The 17,452-nt window shown below is 47.2% G+C and overlaps 5 protein-coding genes across 5 annotated transcripts in view; 3 read left to right on the forward strand and 2 right to left on the reverse strand.

The window, feature by feature from the left end:
• LOC115480967 overlaps nucleotides 1-8,988 on the reverse strand; it is a 30,139-nt gene extending 21,151 nt beyond the window's left edge. Inside the window, exon 1 of the mRNA XM_030219952.1 lies at nucleotides 8,560-8,988. Within this exon, the coding sequence (XP_030075812.1) occupies nucleotides 8,560-8,964 (405 nt within the window). The 5' untranslated portion in view covers nucleotides 8,965-8,988. The remainder of the gene's footprint in view (nucleotides 1-8,559) is intronic.
• On the forward strand, nucleotides 7,439-8,044 carry LOC115480735 (histone H1-like). The gene has a single exon (XM_030219606.1). It carries the CDS (start codon nucleotides 7,439-7,441, stop codon nucleotides 8,042-8,044), a length of 606 nt encoding a protein of 201 aa, XP_030075466.1.
• A 4,053-nt stretch (nucleotides 8,989-13,041) lies between the features above and the next one.
• Nucleotides 13,042-13,353, forward strand: LOC115480968 (histone H4-like). Its single transcript, XM_030219953.1, has one exon. It carries the CDS (start codon nucleotides 13,042-13,044, stop codon nucleotides 13,351-13,353), a length of 312 nt encoding a protein of 103 aa, XP_030075813.1.
• Nucleotides 13,354-13,702: 349 nt separating this feature from the next.
• On the reverse strand, nucleotides 13,703-14,166 carry LOC115479986 (histone H2B type 2-E). Its single transcript, XM_030218354.1, has one exon. It carries the CDS (start codon nucleotides 14,119-14,121, stop codon nucleotides 13,741-13,743), a length of 381 nt encoding a protein of 126 aa, XP_030074214.1. The 5' UTR covers nucleotides 14,122-14,166; the 3' UTR covers nucleotides 13,703-13,740.
• Nucleotides 14,167-14,462: 296 nt separating this feature from the next.
• On the forward strand, nucleotides 14,463-14,855 carry LOC115480784 (histone H2A type 1-E-like). Its single transcript, XM_030219684.1, has one exon. It carries the CDS (start codon nucleotides 14,463-14,465, stop codon nucleotides 14,853-14,855), a length of 393 nt encoding a protein of 130 aa, XP_030075544.1.
• Nucleotides 14,856-17,452: the final 2,597 nt, after the last annotated feature.

Raw genomic sequence — 17,452 nt, forward strand, 5'->3', positions numbered from 1 at the left:
ACAAGTGCAGGAAATGTTGGACTTTGGGGTAATTGAGGAATCCCATAGTCCCTGGTCCAGCCCGGTGGTGTTAGTACCAAAACCTGAAGGGGAGTGGAGATTTTGTATTGATTTCCGTCAGCTTAATACTATCTCTCAAGCTGATGCCTATCCTATGCCTTATATTGAAGAGTTGGTAGACAGCTTGGGGTCAGCCCAGTATCTTACCACTTTAGATTTAACAAAAGGGTACTGGCAGATTCCCCTTTCCCCCGGAGCCCAAGCAAAGACAGCTTTTAGTACCCCTATAGGCTTGTACCAATTCAAAAGGCTGCCCTTTGGCCTAAATTCGGCGGCGGCGAGCTGCCAACGATTGCTGGACCAAGTCCTCAGACCCCATCAGACATATGCCGCGGCCTATATGGATGATGTGGTAGTACACAGTGAGGACTGGAACAATCATTTGAAACAGGTAGGGGCAGTGTTGCAATCGTTTAGGGAGGCTGGACTTACCCTTAACCCGAAGAAATGTTACTTTGCCCAGTATAGGGTGAAGTATTTGGGGTATAATGTAGGCCGGGGGGAGGTGCGACCCTTACTGAATAAAGTTAAAAGCATCCAAGACTTTCCCCGACCCAATCGAAAAAAACAATTGCCTAGGTTCCTGGGTATGGTGGGGTATTACAGGAGATTCATCCCGCACTTTTCTGTAATGGCTACTCCCTTAACGGACATGTTGAGGGGTAAGAGCCCGGACCAGCTGAGGTGGGGGGAGGCGGAGTTGCGAGCGTTAGAGCAGATGCAGCAGGCCCTGTGCCATGAACCGGTGTTGAAGGCCGTAGATTTCGAAAAACCCTTTATCCTACAAACGGATGCGTCGGGGAGGGGGCTAGGGGCAGTGCTGTCTCAGGAACATGAAGGGGCAGAACATCCCGTGCTATATCTAAGCCGTAAACTCCTACCTCATGAGAACCATTACTCCACCATAGAGAAGGAGTGTTTAGCTATTAGGTGGGCAATACAAGAGTGTACGGTCTATCTCGAAGGGAGGCAATTTAAGCTAGTAACGGACCATGCCCCACTGAAGTGGCTAAATTTAATGAAAAATAACAATGGGAGGCTAATGCGGTGGTATTTAGCACTACAACCCTTCCAATACACAGTGGAGCATCGTCCGGGGAGATGTTTGGGAAATGTGGATGCCCTATCCCGGGTAGGCGAGGATAAGGAAGAAAAGGGGGAAGAATTGGGGAGTAAAAGCTTAAGGGAGGGGGTATGTAAGGAATATGCCGAAAGGAAGAGGGACCCCAGCTACCCACCGGAGAAAAGAGAGCCGGAGGGTAGGAGGGAAGACCCTAGGGATGCTCAGGTTATGCCCAAAAGGGACATAAAGATGGGAAACTACAACTCCCAGAAGGCCACAGGAGAGCTCCGGGGGAGGAGAAGTAGGGTGCAGAACCAAGGAGCTCCAGAAGAGGGCCACCAGGGAAAAGGAAAAGCTGATTCTCCCACCTGGTGGAGGAGGTGGTGGAACCGGTGGCAGGAGAAGGAAAAGCAGCCTAGCAGAGTTAATGAAGAAAAGTGTAATCAGCTGGAAAAGGGGTGGGGGGAGGAGAAAATGGACTGGGCTACTGAAGGAGAGGGGGGGGAATGAACCAGAGGGGATGGAGCAAGAGGAGGCTGAGCTGGTCTTAGACGAACCCATGGAGCTCTTGGCTATGGCTCAGCCAGCACTGGAGGTATAGGGGAGAGGCCTGGGTCAAAGCGGGAGGAGGTCAGGAGAATAGAGACTGACCCAGAGGGTGGGACCCAAGGCTTTGAGCCCGCGCAAAGCCTAGCTCCATTGAACTGTGCTGAGAGAAGCCTGGCTGTAATTGGACTGTGTTAGAAACAGCCTGACTTTATTGAGCTGTGCTGAGAGAAGCCTGGCTGTACTTGGACTGTGTTTGAAACAGCCTAGCTCCATTGAACTGTGCTGAGAGAAGCCTGGCTGTAATTGGACTGTGTTAGAAACAGCCTGACTTTATTGAGCGGGGCTGAGAGAAGCCTGGCTATACTTGGACTGTGTTTGAAACAGCCTAGCTCCATTGAACTGTGCTGAGAGAAGCCAGGCTGTAATTGGACTGTGTTAAAAACAGCCTGACTTTATTGAGCTGTGCTGAGAGAAGCCTGGCTATACTTGGACTGTGTTTGAAACAGCCTAGCTCCATTGAACTGTGCTGAGAGAAGCCTGGCTGTAATTGGACTGTGTTAGAAACAGCCTGACTTTATTGAGCGGGGCTGAGAGAAGCCTGGCTATACTTGGACTGTGTTTGAAACAGCCTAGCTCCATTGAACTGTGCTGAGAGAAGCCTGGCTGTAATTGGACTGTGTTAGAAACAGCCTGACTTTATTGAGCTGTGCTGAGAGAAGCCTGGCTGTACTTGGACTGTGTTTGAAACAGCCTAGCTCCATTGAACTGTGCTGAGAGAAGCCTGGCTGTAAATGGACTGGGTTTAAAACAGCCGAGGAGCTGTTGAAGAAAAGGGGGCTGGGTTGCAAATCCCAAAAACAGGCCCCAGAAAGAAGAAGAAACACATAAAGAGGAAAACAGAGAGCTCGGTGCTGGTGCTGAGGAGGCTTCACGGACTTAGCCAGTAGGAGCATTGTTTACAGCGGGTATCCCAAAAGATTGCTGTTCGGTCCAATACACTTCATTTGATTGTGCAGTGCGGATGGTTCGACAGTGTGGAGACAGTGCCCAGATGGCGAAGGTTGATATTGAGGCGGCCTTTCGTCTATTACCGGTGCACCCGTCGGCATTCCCTTTGCTCGGGTTCCCTTTGCTCGGGCGCCTTTTACTACGACCGCTGCATGCCGGTGGGGTGTTCGGTGTCTTGTGCATATTTTGAGCGCTTTAGTTCTTTCGTCCACTGGGTGACAGCTCAGAAGGCAGGGCTGGACACGCTGGTCCATTATTTAGACGATTTTCTGTTTATAGGAGCAGCGGACGGAGGGGCGTGTGGCCAGTTACTGGCTGCCTTTATGGCAGTGGCTGCGGAGTTCGGTATTCCCTTGGCTGCGGACAAGACAGAGGGTCCAGTTCCAGTCCTCACATTTCTGGGGATAGAGATCGACACGGAACAAATGGTGACGCGGTTACCGCAAAGGAAAGTTGAGCAACTAAAGGAGCAGATCATGGGGGTGTTGCATGTGAAAAAGGCCATGCTCGAGGCCATTCAGTCCTTAGTGCGCAGCCTGAATTTTGCCTGCCGGGTGCTTCCAATGGGACGTGCCTTTTTGAGGCGCCTGGCTGCAGCGACGGCTCAGGCATCACAGCCGCATCACCACATCCGTTTGTCTGCGGGGGTGCGCAGAGACTTGCGTATGTGGTTGGAATTCCTTGCGGAGTTCAACGGCACATTGGCGCTACAGAGTCCAGTAGTGGCCCACGCGGATTTGGAACTGTTTACAGGCGCAGCGGGGGGTCACGTTTTTAGAGTGTACTGTGCGGGTGTGTGGTGCACGGCCCCGTGGCTGGGTTGGTGGGTCGCATCCGGGATCACAAAAAACATCACATTTCTGGAGCTGTTTCCATTTGTAGTAGCACGTGAGTTGTGGCCAGAGCGACTGCGGAACAAAAGTATTGTAGTCTGGTGCGACAATCTAGGGGTAGTGGAGGTGGTGAATAAGCAGTCGTCGCGTTGTTAGTTAACTCATTAATGAGGGAATTAGTGCTACGCTGTTTACGGCTAAATGTTCATTTGAGAGCGAGGCATGTTCCAGGAGCGGATAACCGGATAGCTGATGCATTGTCCCGTTTTCAGTTTCACACATTCAGAATATTAGCGTCTGGGGCGGATCAGGAAGGGCAGCGAATGCCGGAACAACTTTGGCGACTCGGAGACCCGAGGTGTGGCAGATGGTGAAGTCTTCAGTTGCCTCAGCTACATGGACAGCATGCGTATGTGGCTTCCACAAAGTGGCGGGTTTCCTACACAGCCAGGGTTGGGAGGAAGGGCGGGCATCTGATGAATTGTTAGCAGCTTATATTGCGAGTGCCCGAGGGGCGGGTAATTCGCGCAGTGCTGTCAGAAGGCATTTAGCGGGTTTTCTATTTTTCTGTAAGGCATATGGGTGGGGGGGTTCCTGAATCGCAGTTTTTGGTGGGGAGCGCATTGAAGGGTTGGGGGAAGGTCATGCCACCGGTGGGGGACACAAGGCGGCCAATTACACATGGGTTATTATTGCGCATGTTACAAGCGGTGTTTCAGGTGGCACGGTCAGATTTCGAAGCGCGGCACTTCCACGCTGCCTATGCGTTGGCGTTCTATGGGGCGTTCCAAGTGGGGGAGTTAGTGGAAAGCCGCCGGTCAGTGGCTGTGTATTCAGGTCTCTTAAGGGAGAATGCATCCATCCACGACGGGCAGTTACGTATCAGATTGCTGTGGTCAAAAAACGATCAGAGAGGAGTTGGCAGTACGATCGTGTTGAGAGGAGTGCCGGGTGTGGACTATTGTCCGGTGGCATTGGTGGCGACATTGTGGGACATTCCTTTGTGCATTGGTCTGGTGTTCGGGCAGCCACGTGCCCGGGGGGACTCCATTTGGGATTGGCGATGCGAGGCCTCCGAATATCGTGGTGGGGCGAGCGCGGAATGAGATGGAGGCAGTTGGTGTCCTTGCTGTATCGGGTGCGAGGAAGGCAGCGATCTCCGCGGATGTTGCTGATTCATTTGGGAGGCAACGATGTGGATAGTTTGACAGGCAAGTGACTGATCGATATGGTGAAGGATGACTTGCGCCTGGTCATGATGTGGTACCCGAATACCAAACTGATTTGGTCAGATATAATCCCCAGACCCGCTTGCCTGCCAGCCCGCAAGTGGCAGCGCAGGCTGAGCAAGATAAATCGGCAGGTGGGTCTTTGGGTTACTGCCAGGGGGGTTTTCAAATAAGGCATGAATGGGTGGATACATCGTGTGCGGGCCTGTTTGCATGGGATCAAGTCCACTTGTCCGATGTAGGACTGAATTTGTTTTTGTTGGACATACAAGAGTGTTTAGAGTTTATTTGGGGTCAGCAGTGAGGTAGGCCGCAGCTTCTTTAGGGGGCAAAAAATAAAGAACAACGAAAACCCGAGCTACAAAAGATATGGCTCATGGGGGGGCTGAGCCGGAATATGAAAGGCGGGTCGGGTGACCCGGGAGACTAGTGTGGAGGTCCACACAGAGTCGGGCCCCTGCTGCGAGGGCAGGGCTTAGACGAGATTGCCGATTTGCTGGCAGGGCGATCGGCGGATGAGGGGGGGGGGGGTCCAGGCTTATGGCATGGCTGGACCCACGTAGCTCGGGGTGAAGGGAGGGGGTGATAAGTTGTACAAGTTAAATAATTTGGAATTGTTAATAAAGTAAGCTGCGGCCTAAGTTTTCCAACAATGGTTTCAAGTCAGTTATTGTGGTGAGGGGGGGGGGGGGGGGAGATGGGGCGGGGGGACATGGGGGAGAACGGGTCCCAGCTCCAAGGTTAATAGAATGCTTTTAGCTCATTTCAATGTGATCCATCATCACAAAGACACTGCATTACAGGAGACAGTAAAAATGCACCCCAGACACTTAAATCTTGTTCCTAAACTACTACTACTGAAACAGGCTCGGAAATCAGGAGACGAAAGGCCAATTTGGTTCCAAAGGCATGACAGCTTTATTGCTAGCAATTGAACAGTACTAAGTAATCTCAGGATACTGCTCCCTGAGCGTCACCTGACACTCGTTCTTATACACTCTTATCAGTAGTCATGCGCAGTTACAGACAGAGGATCTTACACAGAACCCAGGAAACGAAACTTATCTTTGGCTTTGCTCACACCCCTCTATTTCCAACACTGGTCTCTAGTCTATTCACAGTTATTTGGCATTGCATATACCATATAAGGCAATATACTGATAAGTAGCACAAGTTCCAGCACATTTACACAATACAGCCTCTATGCAGGGATCACGAGACTGTGCTGGCAGAGCCAGCTGCCCTAAATTGCTGACTACTACAATTTGTTATCTAGCTGCTGGTTAACAAATACATACTACTAGTAAAAGTCTAAACTGCACAGGTTCTAGTCTTAGTCTAGGCTTATTATATGTAAGGCACAAAAGGTCCAGAGCATCAGTAAAGTATGGCTAAAAAGACCAAAAGCAGAGTTAGAGTCCATAAGTATAAGTCCATCAGTAGGCACAAAACATGAGGTTGTTCTGGTGGTCAGTAGTATTCATAGTATTCGAGTAGTATCCGGCGTTCCACCCCTTCACTACTACTACTACTATTTAGCATTTCTATAGCGCTACAAGGCATACTTTATTTTGTGGGGAAATGTTTGGATACTTCCAGATGTAATTATAACACAATAGTGTAGAAAGGCTTTTCTGGCCTTAAGATGAGAAGTGCTGTCCTTGGGGATGTCCTTTTTGCTGTCATATCTTTGTAAATGTATGATAAAATAAATGGGAGCAAAAAATATTTTCTGCCAGAGCAGCTGAGAAGTTTTCTGGACTTAAAGAAGACCACAACTGGAGATATATAGTTAGTACTCAAGAAATAATGGTCATAAGATAGGGGGGGGGGGGGGGGTGTTAATTCATTCTAAGGCCATGCCCTGTTATTTAAGTCACTTATGGTCTCCTTATCAGTTTGTTACTCTTCCTTCTTTTTTTGTGGTTTAAAAGCATGGGTTTTTTTAATTATTATTTCTGGAGATATTTTCTCTTTATCTTTTATGTTTTGCTTTAGCAACTGTTAACCTGTACATTGTTTTCTACAAATTCATTTTAAAATGCATCCCAGAGCTGTAATAATTCAATGTTAACTTTTAATAGGTTCAATACCAGGATAGTGCAGAATATAGTATGTGCTAGTTCTCTTCAGTTAGATCAGTGTTTTAAATGAGAATTTTCGGAGAGAAGTTGCTGAGGAGGAACACTATCGCTGTACAGCATTTTGAAAATTGCTCAATAGAGTTTATATGAATGCACATTCAGAGATCGTTTAATTTTCACACTTAAAAATGATTGATATATGGCTCTGGGAATTGAAGACGATTGAAGGAATGAATTGTGCGTTAATAAAATTTAAAAGAACCCACCATCTAGACTACAGACTAATGTTTCGCCACACTCTAATCTCTTCTTTACTGATCCGAATGAGAATGCTTGTGTAAAGGAAGATCATTTTGTTATAAAACTATAATTTCGAGTGCTAAAGAAACACAGGATCGAAGAGCCGAAGCCCAAGCGTCTGTAGCAAGAAGGCATTGAGCGTGCAGCCAATCAGAGGACGGCTGCTACTATAAAAAAGACGAAGAGTGGTGGCGTAACCGTTACACACTCACTGCAACTGCGTAGCCGAGTGTTAGGAGCAAAGGAGGTTTTTGTATTATTATTATTTTTCTATTCCTTCCTTCCTTCTCTAGGTTTACGAGAAAAGCGAGTATGGCAGAAACCGCTCCAGCAGCAGCCGCTGCATCTCCTCCGGCTCCAGGCGCGGCCAAGAAGCCGGCGGGAGGAGCGCGCAAGTCATCAGGCCCCAGCGTCTCCGAGCTGATCGTGAAAGCCGTGTCAGCTTCAAAGGAGCGCAGCGGCATGTCCCTGGCTGCCCTGAAGAAGGCTCTGGCGGCGTCGGGCTACGACGTGGAGAAGAACAATAGTCGCTTGAAGCTGGCCGTCAAGAGCCTGGTGAACAAGGGCAGCCTCCTGCAGATCAAGGGCAGCGGAGCTTCAGGCTCCTTCAAACTGAACAAGAAGCAGCCGGAGGGCACGAAGAAGAGCGCTCCCAAAAGCAAGAAACCGGCCGTGAAGAAGCCGAAAAAGGCGGCATCGGCGGGAGTGAAAAAGAGTCCGAAGAGAGCCAAGAAACCGTCAGCAGCCGCTACCAAGAAAGTAGCCAAGAGCCCCCAAAAGCCCAAAGCGGTTAAACCCAAGAAAGTGGCTAAGAGCCCGGCTAAAAAAGCTAAACCCTTGAAAGCGAAGGTGAAGAAAAGCCCAGCAAAGGCTGCCAAAGCCAAAAAGGCCGCAAAGGGGGCCCCTAAGAAAAAGTAAAGCTTTCAACCTTTGTTCATTCTCATATAAACCCAAAGGCTCTTTTCAGAGCCACCACCACACAGATCAAAGAAAGAGCAAGATGACTTTAGTTCTTCCGCACACCATGACCGTAGAACAGGCGGATGGAGGATAGAGCTGGTTTTTAATGCAGAAGCAGGCGTGATCCGTGGCATTTTTTAGTTTATCATTTTTGTTCGCATAGCAACAAGCGGGTGCTTCTGCAATAGAACAGCTACGCTCCTTTGACCTTTCCTCGGTGGGGAAATGATAAAATAGTGGAATGCTCAGCAGACGAGAAAAGGCCACAGGAGCGTGGGTGTCCTTAAAGCATGAATACCGGTTAAAGGGCCGGGGATGAAAGACTGCAAGGTACTGTCGCCAGCAGCCTGGCATTTTCGGGAGCAAAGTCCTAACAAGACAGGATGACTCGTTAGCTCTTTTTGTGTAGGGATGTGGTGGCTCTTAAAAGAGCCTTTTGCTTGTGTGTAGCTGGAGTAGAACGCTTTTTAAGCCCTCTCACCACGAATACGACGGGCCAGCTGGATATCTTTGGGCATGATGGTGACCCTCTTGGCGTGGATAGCGCACAGATTGGTATCCTCGAACAGCCCCACCAGGTAAGCCTCGCTAGCCTCCTGCAGGGCCATGACAGCCGAGCTCTGGAAACGCAAGTCAGTTTTGAAGTCTTGCGCTATCTCTCGCACCAGGCGTTGGAAGGGCAGCTTACGAATAAGCAGCTCGGTAGACTTTTGATAGCGACGGATTTCCCTGAGCGCTACAGTACCCGGTCGATAGCGATGAGGCTTCTTCACACCGCCTGTGGCCGGGGCGCTTTTGCGAGCGGCCTTAGTCGCCAACTGCTTGCGAGGAGCTTTTCCTCCAGTAGACTTACGAGCAGTCTGCTTAGTACGTGCCATCCTAGACCTTCTTCCTTTCTGCTTTCTAAGACACGCTACTATAATAAAAGAACTAGAACGCCCTGCTCTTCTCTTTTATAGACTGTTGCTTGTGTGCTGATAGGCTCAGAGAACCGTTAGAGAAGGTATGAAAAGCCCGCCCTGTTGCGGGATTGGTTGTCGTCCCATATTGCTCTCTTTCTCTACCGGACAGCTAGCCTGGCAGCTCTCGGAGAAGGCGGCTCAGAAACGAGCTTTTCGTTTCACTTTTGTGCTTAGTGAATTTGGTAAAACTGTGTTACCAACCTAGCTTTTCTTTTTCTGTTTGGTATTCTCCACTCTTGTAAGTTGTTATCCCTTTTGAAATCTTGTAAGTGAATGAGTAGACCGTAACCGAATCCGAGGTTTGAAATTCCTGCCCTGTGCAGTGATTGGAGAACGAAACTCTTCCTAGTTAACAACAATAGCAAACCTAAACGCGCCGCGTTCGACCAAGAATTCTCATGCGTCTTGGGATTTCGCTGTTAAGGCTGATATTAGTGCTATAGTAAACATGCTTATTAGTTGGAGGTTTCTAAGCCCAGAGATACAGAAGGGATTTTCTAATTTTGGGTCTAGGAAGAAAAAAGATTTATTTATTTATAGTATTTATACCCCTCTCTTTCCCACTGGGTAGCAACAGGTTCAGTGGAGCTCACAGTCACAGAGGTAACACAAAGTATGGTACAGAGTATCACAGTCTGAGAAGGTCCAGTTATAAGGAGTAGGACAATGGGAAGAGATGTGGGGGAGAGGATTGGAGTATGGGTAGTGTGGATTAGGTTAGAGAATTAAGTTGGGTTATTTGGGTAAGCTTGTTTGAAGAGGTAAGTTTTCAACAGCTTTCGGAAGGGTAGGTGTTCATTGGTTGTTCGGATGTGTTGAGGTGTGTGTTCCAGAGTTGGCTGCCTATAATGGAGAAGTTGGATGCATAGTAGGTTTTGTATTTGAGGCCTTTGCAATTGGGAAGATGAAGATTTAGATATGTACGAGAAGATGTGGACCCTTTCCCTGCTGGAAGATCGATCAAGTTAGTCATGTAGCTTGGAGTGTCGCATCTGGGCCTGGAAAGTAAAACAGAATTTCAACAAGAACGATCATAGTCTATAACTGTTAGAAGAGGGGATTTGCCATTAAAATCTGCAAAAGTTGTGCTCAAAAACTGTTTTTTTTTTTACCAAGTATACTTGGCATGCACCCTACTTATTACCCCACCTAGTTTTTGATGAATATAGACTAATATGCCCAAATCTAGCCTCCTGACCAACAGAAACCAGCCTGCATCCTTTCCCAGATACCTCTATTTTCTGGGCTCAGCTCTAAAACAGACAGGGACAGCCCTACAAGCAAAAGATTCACGAACAAAGGGACTTTCTGCAGGACAGCAGACCCTTTTCCCATGAGTTCATAGGTCAGCTACAAACAGCTTGCCTAACATTTCTCATGTTATACCTTTTTTTGAGAGACTCCCCTGTAAAACCAAGAAAAAAAGACCAGTGATTAAAGAAGTTGAACCTGTAGTCTCTCCATTGAAAAATCCAGATCATGCCTAGTAATCCACCGGTCAGCAGATACCCCCTACACCCTCTTTTTTTTTTTTTTGTCCTTAAACCACTTAACTTAGGCAACTATGACACCCTGTCCCAGCGCCTTGGAAAACTGAACCCAAGTTAAATGACCACACATTCACTTTGTAATTAAGTGGAACAACTTGGCTGCAACTTTATTACAAGACACAACTGTATTTGTTCCAAACAATCAAAACAGGATACCCGAGCCAAACCGTAAGATCTTAAAAGTTACCATTAGTCCAACACCTTAAGTAAGACTGACAATTGCGCTATATGTTGTACCCAGGACGCTCCTGCCACGCAGCGGGGTGCGTGCAATCCAGCTGCAGCGAATCCATCTGCGCCAAACTGCAACTTGATGAATTAGCGCTCCTCCAATCACTCAGGCTTGGATATTCCTGCCCTCCAAACTGTGACATGCGTAAATTAACATATACAATAAGTAATGTGAGGGCTGGGAGGGTAGGCTGCTATTGTACAAGATTATTGTTTTTTTGTACTGCATTTTTAAGTACAGACAATAGCCCAACCCCCACTCACCCATCCAGGGCTACCTTAGAGTTTCTGGTTTCACAGAGCGATTCCCCAGTCATGGCAGCCATTATGAGAGCAGATTCAGTCTTGCCCCAACTATATCCCCAGACCACCAGGGATTGTTAGATAGACCCAGGTCAGAAAATATATTTCCAAAGTTGATGAGACCACTTTAGGGCAAAATGATACTCCAAACAGATGAGACAAGACACGAGCTCTAACCAGAGTAATTATTAGCTAATCACCTTATTAGCCCTTCAACACCGTTGATTCCCCCACCTATTCGTTTTCCATTAGGTACCTGTAACTACTATCAGGATCTTGGCTCCAAATTCACATAAGCCAAAAAGAAATAGGTGTGTTTTTAAATAAAGGCATAGATGTGATAAACGATTAATCTACAGAAAGAGGCTTAGGGAGTTGGTTCCATAAAAGCGGTACCAGGAAATAAAACTTGATCTCTATGTAGTATCAAGCCATGCCAATGATGGGGAAGAAAGAATCAAGTGATTTCTCATTTTGACACTGTGGATCACAATATTATGCTAGCACGACTGGCAGAAACAGGTATCAGTGGAAAAGTACTTGCCTGGTTCAAATCCTATCTATCAGACAGGCATACTTTGTAGTGTTGTTTGAATATTTTGAATGCTTCAATATCTATTGCTTATGTTGGACTTTTTCTTGCTGTACAACGACCGCCTTGAGTGAATTCCTTCAAAATGGTGGTAAATAGATCAATAAAAATTGGTGGTGTGCAAAATCCAGAGGACCTAAGAGATCAGCTCTCTTGGATTGCCACACCTCCAGTTGCACTGTCCTACCCTTTTTGGCATTATATCTTAAATTGTGGCCTCTTTTCAACTTTGCTTAGATCACTGCTCATTTTCCTCTGCTCCCTGGAGCATCCTTTGTGAGGCAAATTTGATTTGATTGGTATTATCAAATTTTGTACCATGTTTTTCCTGAAAGCAGATCATGGTCTGCTGATACCACACTGAGAATACTGGAAAAATAAATCAGTTTACTACTACTACTACTATTTAACATTTCTAGAGCGCTACAAAGTGTACGCAGCGCTGTACAAACACAGAAGAAAGACAGTCCCTGCTCAAAGAGCTTACAAAGAGTTTAAAGCAGCAATGGTAGAAACAAACAAAGGATAACAATATTTATTTATTTATTAGGATTTATTTACCTCCTTGTTGAAGGAGTTCACTCAAGGCAGTGTACAGTAAGAATAAATCAAACATAAGCAATTTACAGCAGTACAAATATTTGAAAACAATACAAAGTGTGGCATGGTATACTAGCAATGTCAACACAATACTAATAGAACATTATAACTGGTAGTGAAGGGTAAGGCAAAATTGTAACATATACATGGGTAAGAAAGCAGGAAGAATTAGAAAGTAAGGTGATTTGAGAAAGCTGCACATGGAGGAGTGGATAAACATGTCCCCCTGCAGTATGTGCAGCCCTAATCACTCCTTGTGTGTGTGTGTTTGTGAGTGAGTGAGACTAACAAGTTACTTACTTCTTCCATTAAAGGCCTGCTTCCTGAAGTAGAGATAGCAACAGAAAGTAGTAAAAGAAGTTTTCGGGTGAAATGAGGGGAGACTGAGCTGGGCAGGTTAATTTGTATTTTAGGTCCTCACTCGTCCTTATATTCTATGTAAATGTCCTTTACAGCGTTTCGAATGTAGCAACATTTCATGTGTACGGTGTATAAGAGAGCGCAAAAGGGTCAGTTCAGTTTATTTCTTTTCTTCTCACATAAAATGGTACTTGGTAAAGCAAACTGGAGAAAGAGCACAGAGTAGGAGGCATGAAATGTGAAGGAGGGGAGGATTCGGAAGCCTACCGCCATTAGCACAGAGTTCAGTTCTCTATAAGGTCCGTCTCCCTTCTAGGTTGTTTGTTCTTTCATCAGCGAAGTGCTTTGTAAGGTAAGATGTCTGGTCGTGGTAAAGGCGGAAACGTTTTGGGCAGAGGGGGCGCCAAGCGGCACAGGAAAGTGCTACGCGATAACATCCAGGGAATAACAAAGCCCACTATCCGGCGCCTGGCTCGCCTAGGCGGAGTCAAGCGTATCTCCGGTCTCATCTATGAAGAGACTCGCGGGGTGCTGAAGGTTTTCTTAGAGAATGTTATTCGAGACGCCGTCACCTACACTGAGCACGCCAAGAGAAAGACTGTAACAGCTATGGACGTAGTGTATGCCTTAAAGCGCCAGGGCCGTACTCTGTATGGCTTCGGAGGCTGAAGGAACTGACCGTTGCTTGCTCGCAACCAATTTAAAAGGCTCTTTTAAGAACCACCCATACTTTCAGCAAAAGAGCTTTGATTTCAAGTTTTCCTTTCGACTCTATGCTAAAGAATTTTTGAACGACATGGAAAACAGGGGGGCATAGGTTTTCATGGGTTCAAAATCTTGTTGGTTAATAGAATTTTTTTTAGCTGTTCATTCGAAAAAGACTTCATAAACAATTGCTCTTCTTAGAGAAGATGGTTGAAGTCGTGCTAATTTGGGGCCAACCTGACTTATACAGCAAAAAGTGACAATTTTAGCTCTTAAAGTGGAGTAAGTGGGTGGCTCTGAAAAGAGCCTTTGGGTTTTCTGTGTGTGTGCAGCTGTAGGCTAAGTCCGCCCTTACTTGGAGCTGGTGTACTTGGTGACAGCTTTGGTGCCCTCGGACACGGCGTGCTTGGCCAGCTCACCGGGCAGCAGCAGACGCACTGCGGTCTGGATTTCCCTGGAAGTGATGGTAGAGCGCTTGTTATAGTGAGCGAGGCGAGAAGCTTCTCCAGCGATGCGCTCAAAGATATCATTCACGAAGGAATTCATGATGTTCATGGCTTTGGACGAAATGCCGGTGTCGGGATGAACCTGCTTCAGCACTTTATACACGTAGATAGCGTAGCTCTCCTTCCTGCTTCTCTTGCGTTTTTTGCCGTCCTTTTTCTGGGTCTTGCTCACGGCTTTCTTAGAGCCCTTCTTGGGCGCGGGAGCAGATTTGGCTGGTTCAGGCATAGTAACAAACTCAACAACAATCGCTCCTAGATAGACACTGTCACTAACTCGCAGTCGCAAACTGTCCTGAAAGCTTTCGAATGGCTCTTTATAGGCCACCCCATGCAAATTACTAGAGCTGAGCCTCTCTCCTTGCTATTCGCTCTGTGCTAGTGACACGTCATCAGACTGCATGGCAGCCCTCGGATTGGCCTATTTGGCAGTCTATTATGATAATATCTGGGATTGGGAGGTTGCAATCACGAAAGTCTCTCCAAAGCAGTTGGGGAGTATAAAAGCGGCCGATCGCATCATGGCGCTTCACACAGGCGTTGTCTGTTAGTATATAAACTGTTTTCGAAATGTCTGGACGTGGTAAGCAAGGAGGCAAAGCGCGGGCTAAACCTAAGACTCGCTCATCCCGGGCGGGGTTGCAGTTCCCTGTGGGACGTGTGCACAGGTTATTGCGCAAGGGGAATTACGCTGAGCGGGTGGGTGCCGGCGCCCCAGTTTATCTGGCTGCAGTGCTAGAATATCTGACCGCCGAGATCCTGGAGCTAGCGGGCAATGCCGCGCGAGATAACAAGAAGACCCGCATCATCCCCAGGCACTTACAGCTGGCCATCCGTAACGACGAAGAGCTGAACAAACTGCTGGGGAGAGTCACCATTGCCCAGGGTGGCGTTCTGCCTAACATTCAGGCGGTGCTACTGCCTAAGAAAACCGAGAGCCACAAGGTGGCCAAGAGCAAATAAAGCTGTCCCGCTGGCAGGAAGAAAACTAGGAACCCAAATGAGGCATATTTTCAAAGCACTTTGGGAGGCTAAGTTCCATAAGTTTCTATGGAACTTTGGGAGGCTAAGTGCTTTGAAAATGAGCCCGTTTCAAAGGCTCTTTTCAGAGCCACCCACTCTTATCTTGTAAAGAGCCAGAGCAAGTTTGCTGCAGGAGCTTCATCTTTTTTAAAAAGCTGAATTCTTCTATTGTGTTTCCCCTAGGTTAGGTATTTCCTCCTTAGAGCTATTCTATGGTAAATAGCCCCAACTACTATTGAGCACTTAGCTTTAAGGCATGGTGAAGATAGCTAAACGAATAGGGGGAAAAGAAATGACATAATAGCCAAAGAAAAGCTCAATGATTTTTGAACACACCGAGTTGAAACTCAGCTATGCCAACAGTTTTCAGACATCCAGTGATGACAGAAAATTTGATATACTACTACTTATTACTTCTATAGCTCTATATAAGGCCACAACAGCTTTTGCAAAGGCAATCACCTAGGGCAGCAGCTTCTTAGGGGAGGCAAAAACAGCTCCCTATCCGTTTCGCAAACAGTTCAAATTCCTCTTATTGACTTATAAGTGCATTCACTGCAGTTCCTCAGTACCTCTCCACTCTCATCTCTCCCTACACTCCCCACCCCTTTGATGCTGCATTTAACTCCTAACGCTCACTTGTTCAGGACCCTTATTTTATCATCCCCACCTTAGTAATTAATTCCCTTATCTCTTATTTGTCCTGTCTGTCCTAATTAGATTGTAAGCTCTGTCGAGCAGGAACTGTCTCTTCATGTTCAAGTGTACAGCTGAGTATATCTAGCAGCTCTATAGAAATGATGATAAGTAGTAGTAAAAAGCAGCTGCAGTCAAAGCAAAACAATAGGTCCTGACAGACACATAAACTGAAAGGTCCATCATCAGTACATCCTTTAACCTGTATTTTTACAGGATGTTTTTGTGAGGATAAGTGTCAAATTATACAGATCAGAGTGGGGGGGGGGGGGGGGGGGGGGGAGGGGAAGAGTTGCAAGACTGGGGCCTGAAAGTTCATTGAGCAGGCCTGTGATCTCTGACAGCATAAGGTGCAGCTACTGTGGTAGGGAGGGAGGCAGGCATGAGTGTAAATACAGCTTTGATTTGATTTTCTTTTTTAATTACGGGATCAAAGCTTTTTTACCATTCGGGGCAATAAACAGTCTTGATCCAGGCCTGCAGTAAACAGGCCATTATTTTTTTTTCACGCAGTTTACTGTGGTTCCTCATCCCAGTGTCAATCTCTAGCCTCCTCAGCTAATGCTCCCACTTCCCCTTGCAGCCCATTGGTCAGAAAATCCTTAGCCAGCCAATAAACTACACAGGAGACAGGACCAGTAGCTTAGGTGACAGCACTGGTCAAATATTCATTACCCAGCCACTAGGCCACAGGGGAAAGCTTTCCATGGGCAGTGTGATCATCTAGCCACACAGATGACTTGATGTCAGGGTGAGGTTGCTCAGCCTGACCCAGCCTTCTTAAAGCAGGAAAGCTGGAGGAGAAATGCAAGCGCAGTGCCCCGTAGGGTTCACCGAGCCAAAAATAACGTGGCGGCGTGCCCCGACGGGCACGCGCACCAAGCCCAGCAGGGGGGGGCAGCGAGGCGAGGGAAGGGACAAGCCCCCATCGCCAGAGGCTCCCCCGCTGGGCAACAGGAGGAGCCTCGGAGGGGCTTAAAAGCTCATGCTGAGAGCCAGGTCGACCTTTTCCGGTTGCCTTGGCCAGCTGTGTGCTGCTCTCGCATTCCCGGATCAGCAAAGAGGCGAGTAAGTAAGTAAAAAAATTAAAAGAAAATCTTAAGGAGGGAGCGTGAAAGCGCGAGGGATGAGCGCCTTTAGCCATCCAGTGCGCGTGAAGAAATAGCCCATGGCGCCGATCGGGGGTGGATTAGGCCACGGAGGGTTGCGACGGAACAAAAAAATTTTCTGCCGTTGCAGGGCAAGCGCAAGCATGCTGCCATTAGGCTGGTCGAGTCCACGTGCGAGTCGCTCCGGGGTAGGGTCACAGTGGGGAACAGAAGTTGCTCCTAGCCAGACTCAGCAAGATCACACGGCCGTTTTTAATGGCAACCCCGTGCACGGGCGCATCCGACTCGAGTTGAAGCGGTACATTTAAGGATAAGCGCTTTTAGACGAGCTCTCCCACGTCATTCGGCTTTAGGGCGCGAGAATTGTTTAGTTTCACTTTCAGGCAGCGAGACTCCCTTTGTCTGCAAACTACGAGGCTCAAATTACAATATGCCTGATAATAACACCTTGCTTTCACTATCTAGATGCAGCAGTACAATAGAGGGCAGTATGGTACTTTCAATATGCAATGTGGCAAGTTACAATGAAGTAATAAGGGCAGTAGGGTATTTTAAATGCAATTTGGCAATTACAGCAATGTAATATAATTACCATTATATTGTATCTGAACTGTTTATACTTAAAGGCAATATTAGGCTGGATAGGTATGTAAATAATCATTACAATACTACATAAGCAAAGGGAGCAATACATATAAGAGAGTTATCATATGATGTACTGACATAAAGAGA

The sequence above is a fragment of the Microcaecilia unicolor genome, chromosome 11 (genome assembly GCF_901765095.1).
Source record: "Microcaecilia unicolor chromosome 11, aMicUni1.1, whole genome shotgun sequence".
NCBI classification, from domain to species: Eukaryota; Metazoa; Chordata; class Amphibia; order Gymnophiona; family Siphonopidae; genus Microcaecilia; species Microcaecilia unicolor.

Bases quoted from the DNA above. Each gene is read 5' to 3' on its own strand.
- LOC115480735 (XM_030219606.1), top strand. From the start codon at position 7,439: ATGGCAGAAACCGCTCCAGCAGCAGCCGCTGCATCTCCTCCGGCTCCA.
- LOC115480784 (XM_030219684.1), top strand. From the start codon at position 14,463: ATGTCTGGACGTGGTAAGCAAGGAGGCAAAGCGCGGGCTAAACCTAAG.
- LOC115480968 (XM_030219953.1), top strand. From the start codon at position 13,042: ATGTCTGGTCGTGGTAAAGGCGGAAACGTTTTGGGCAGAGGGGGCGCC.
- LOC115479986 (XM_030218354.1), bottom strand. From the start codon at position 14,121: ATGCCTGAACCAGCCAAATCTGCTCCCGCGCCCAAGAAGGGCTCTAAG.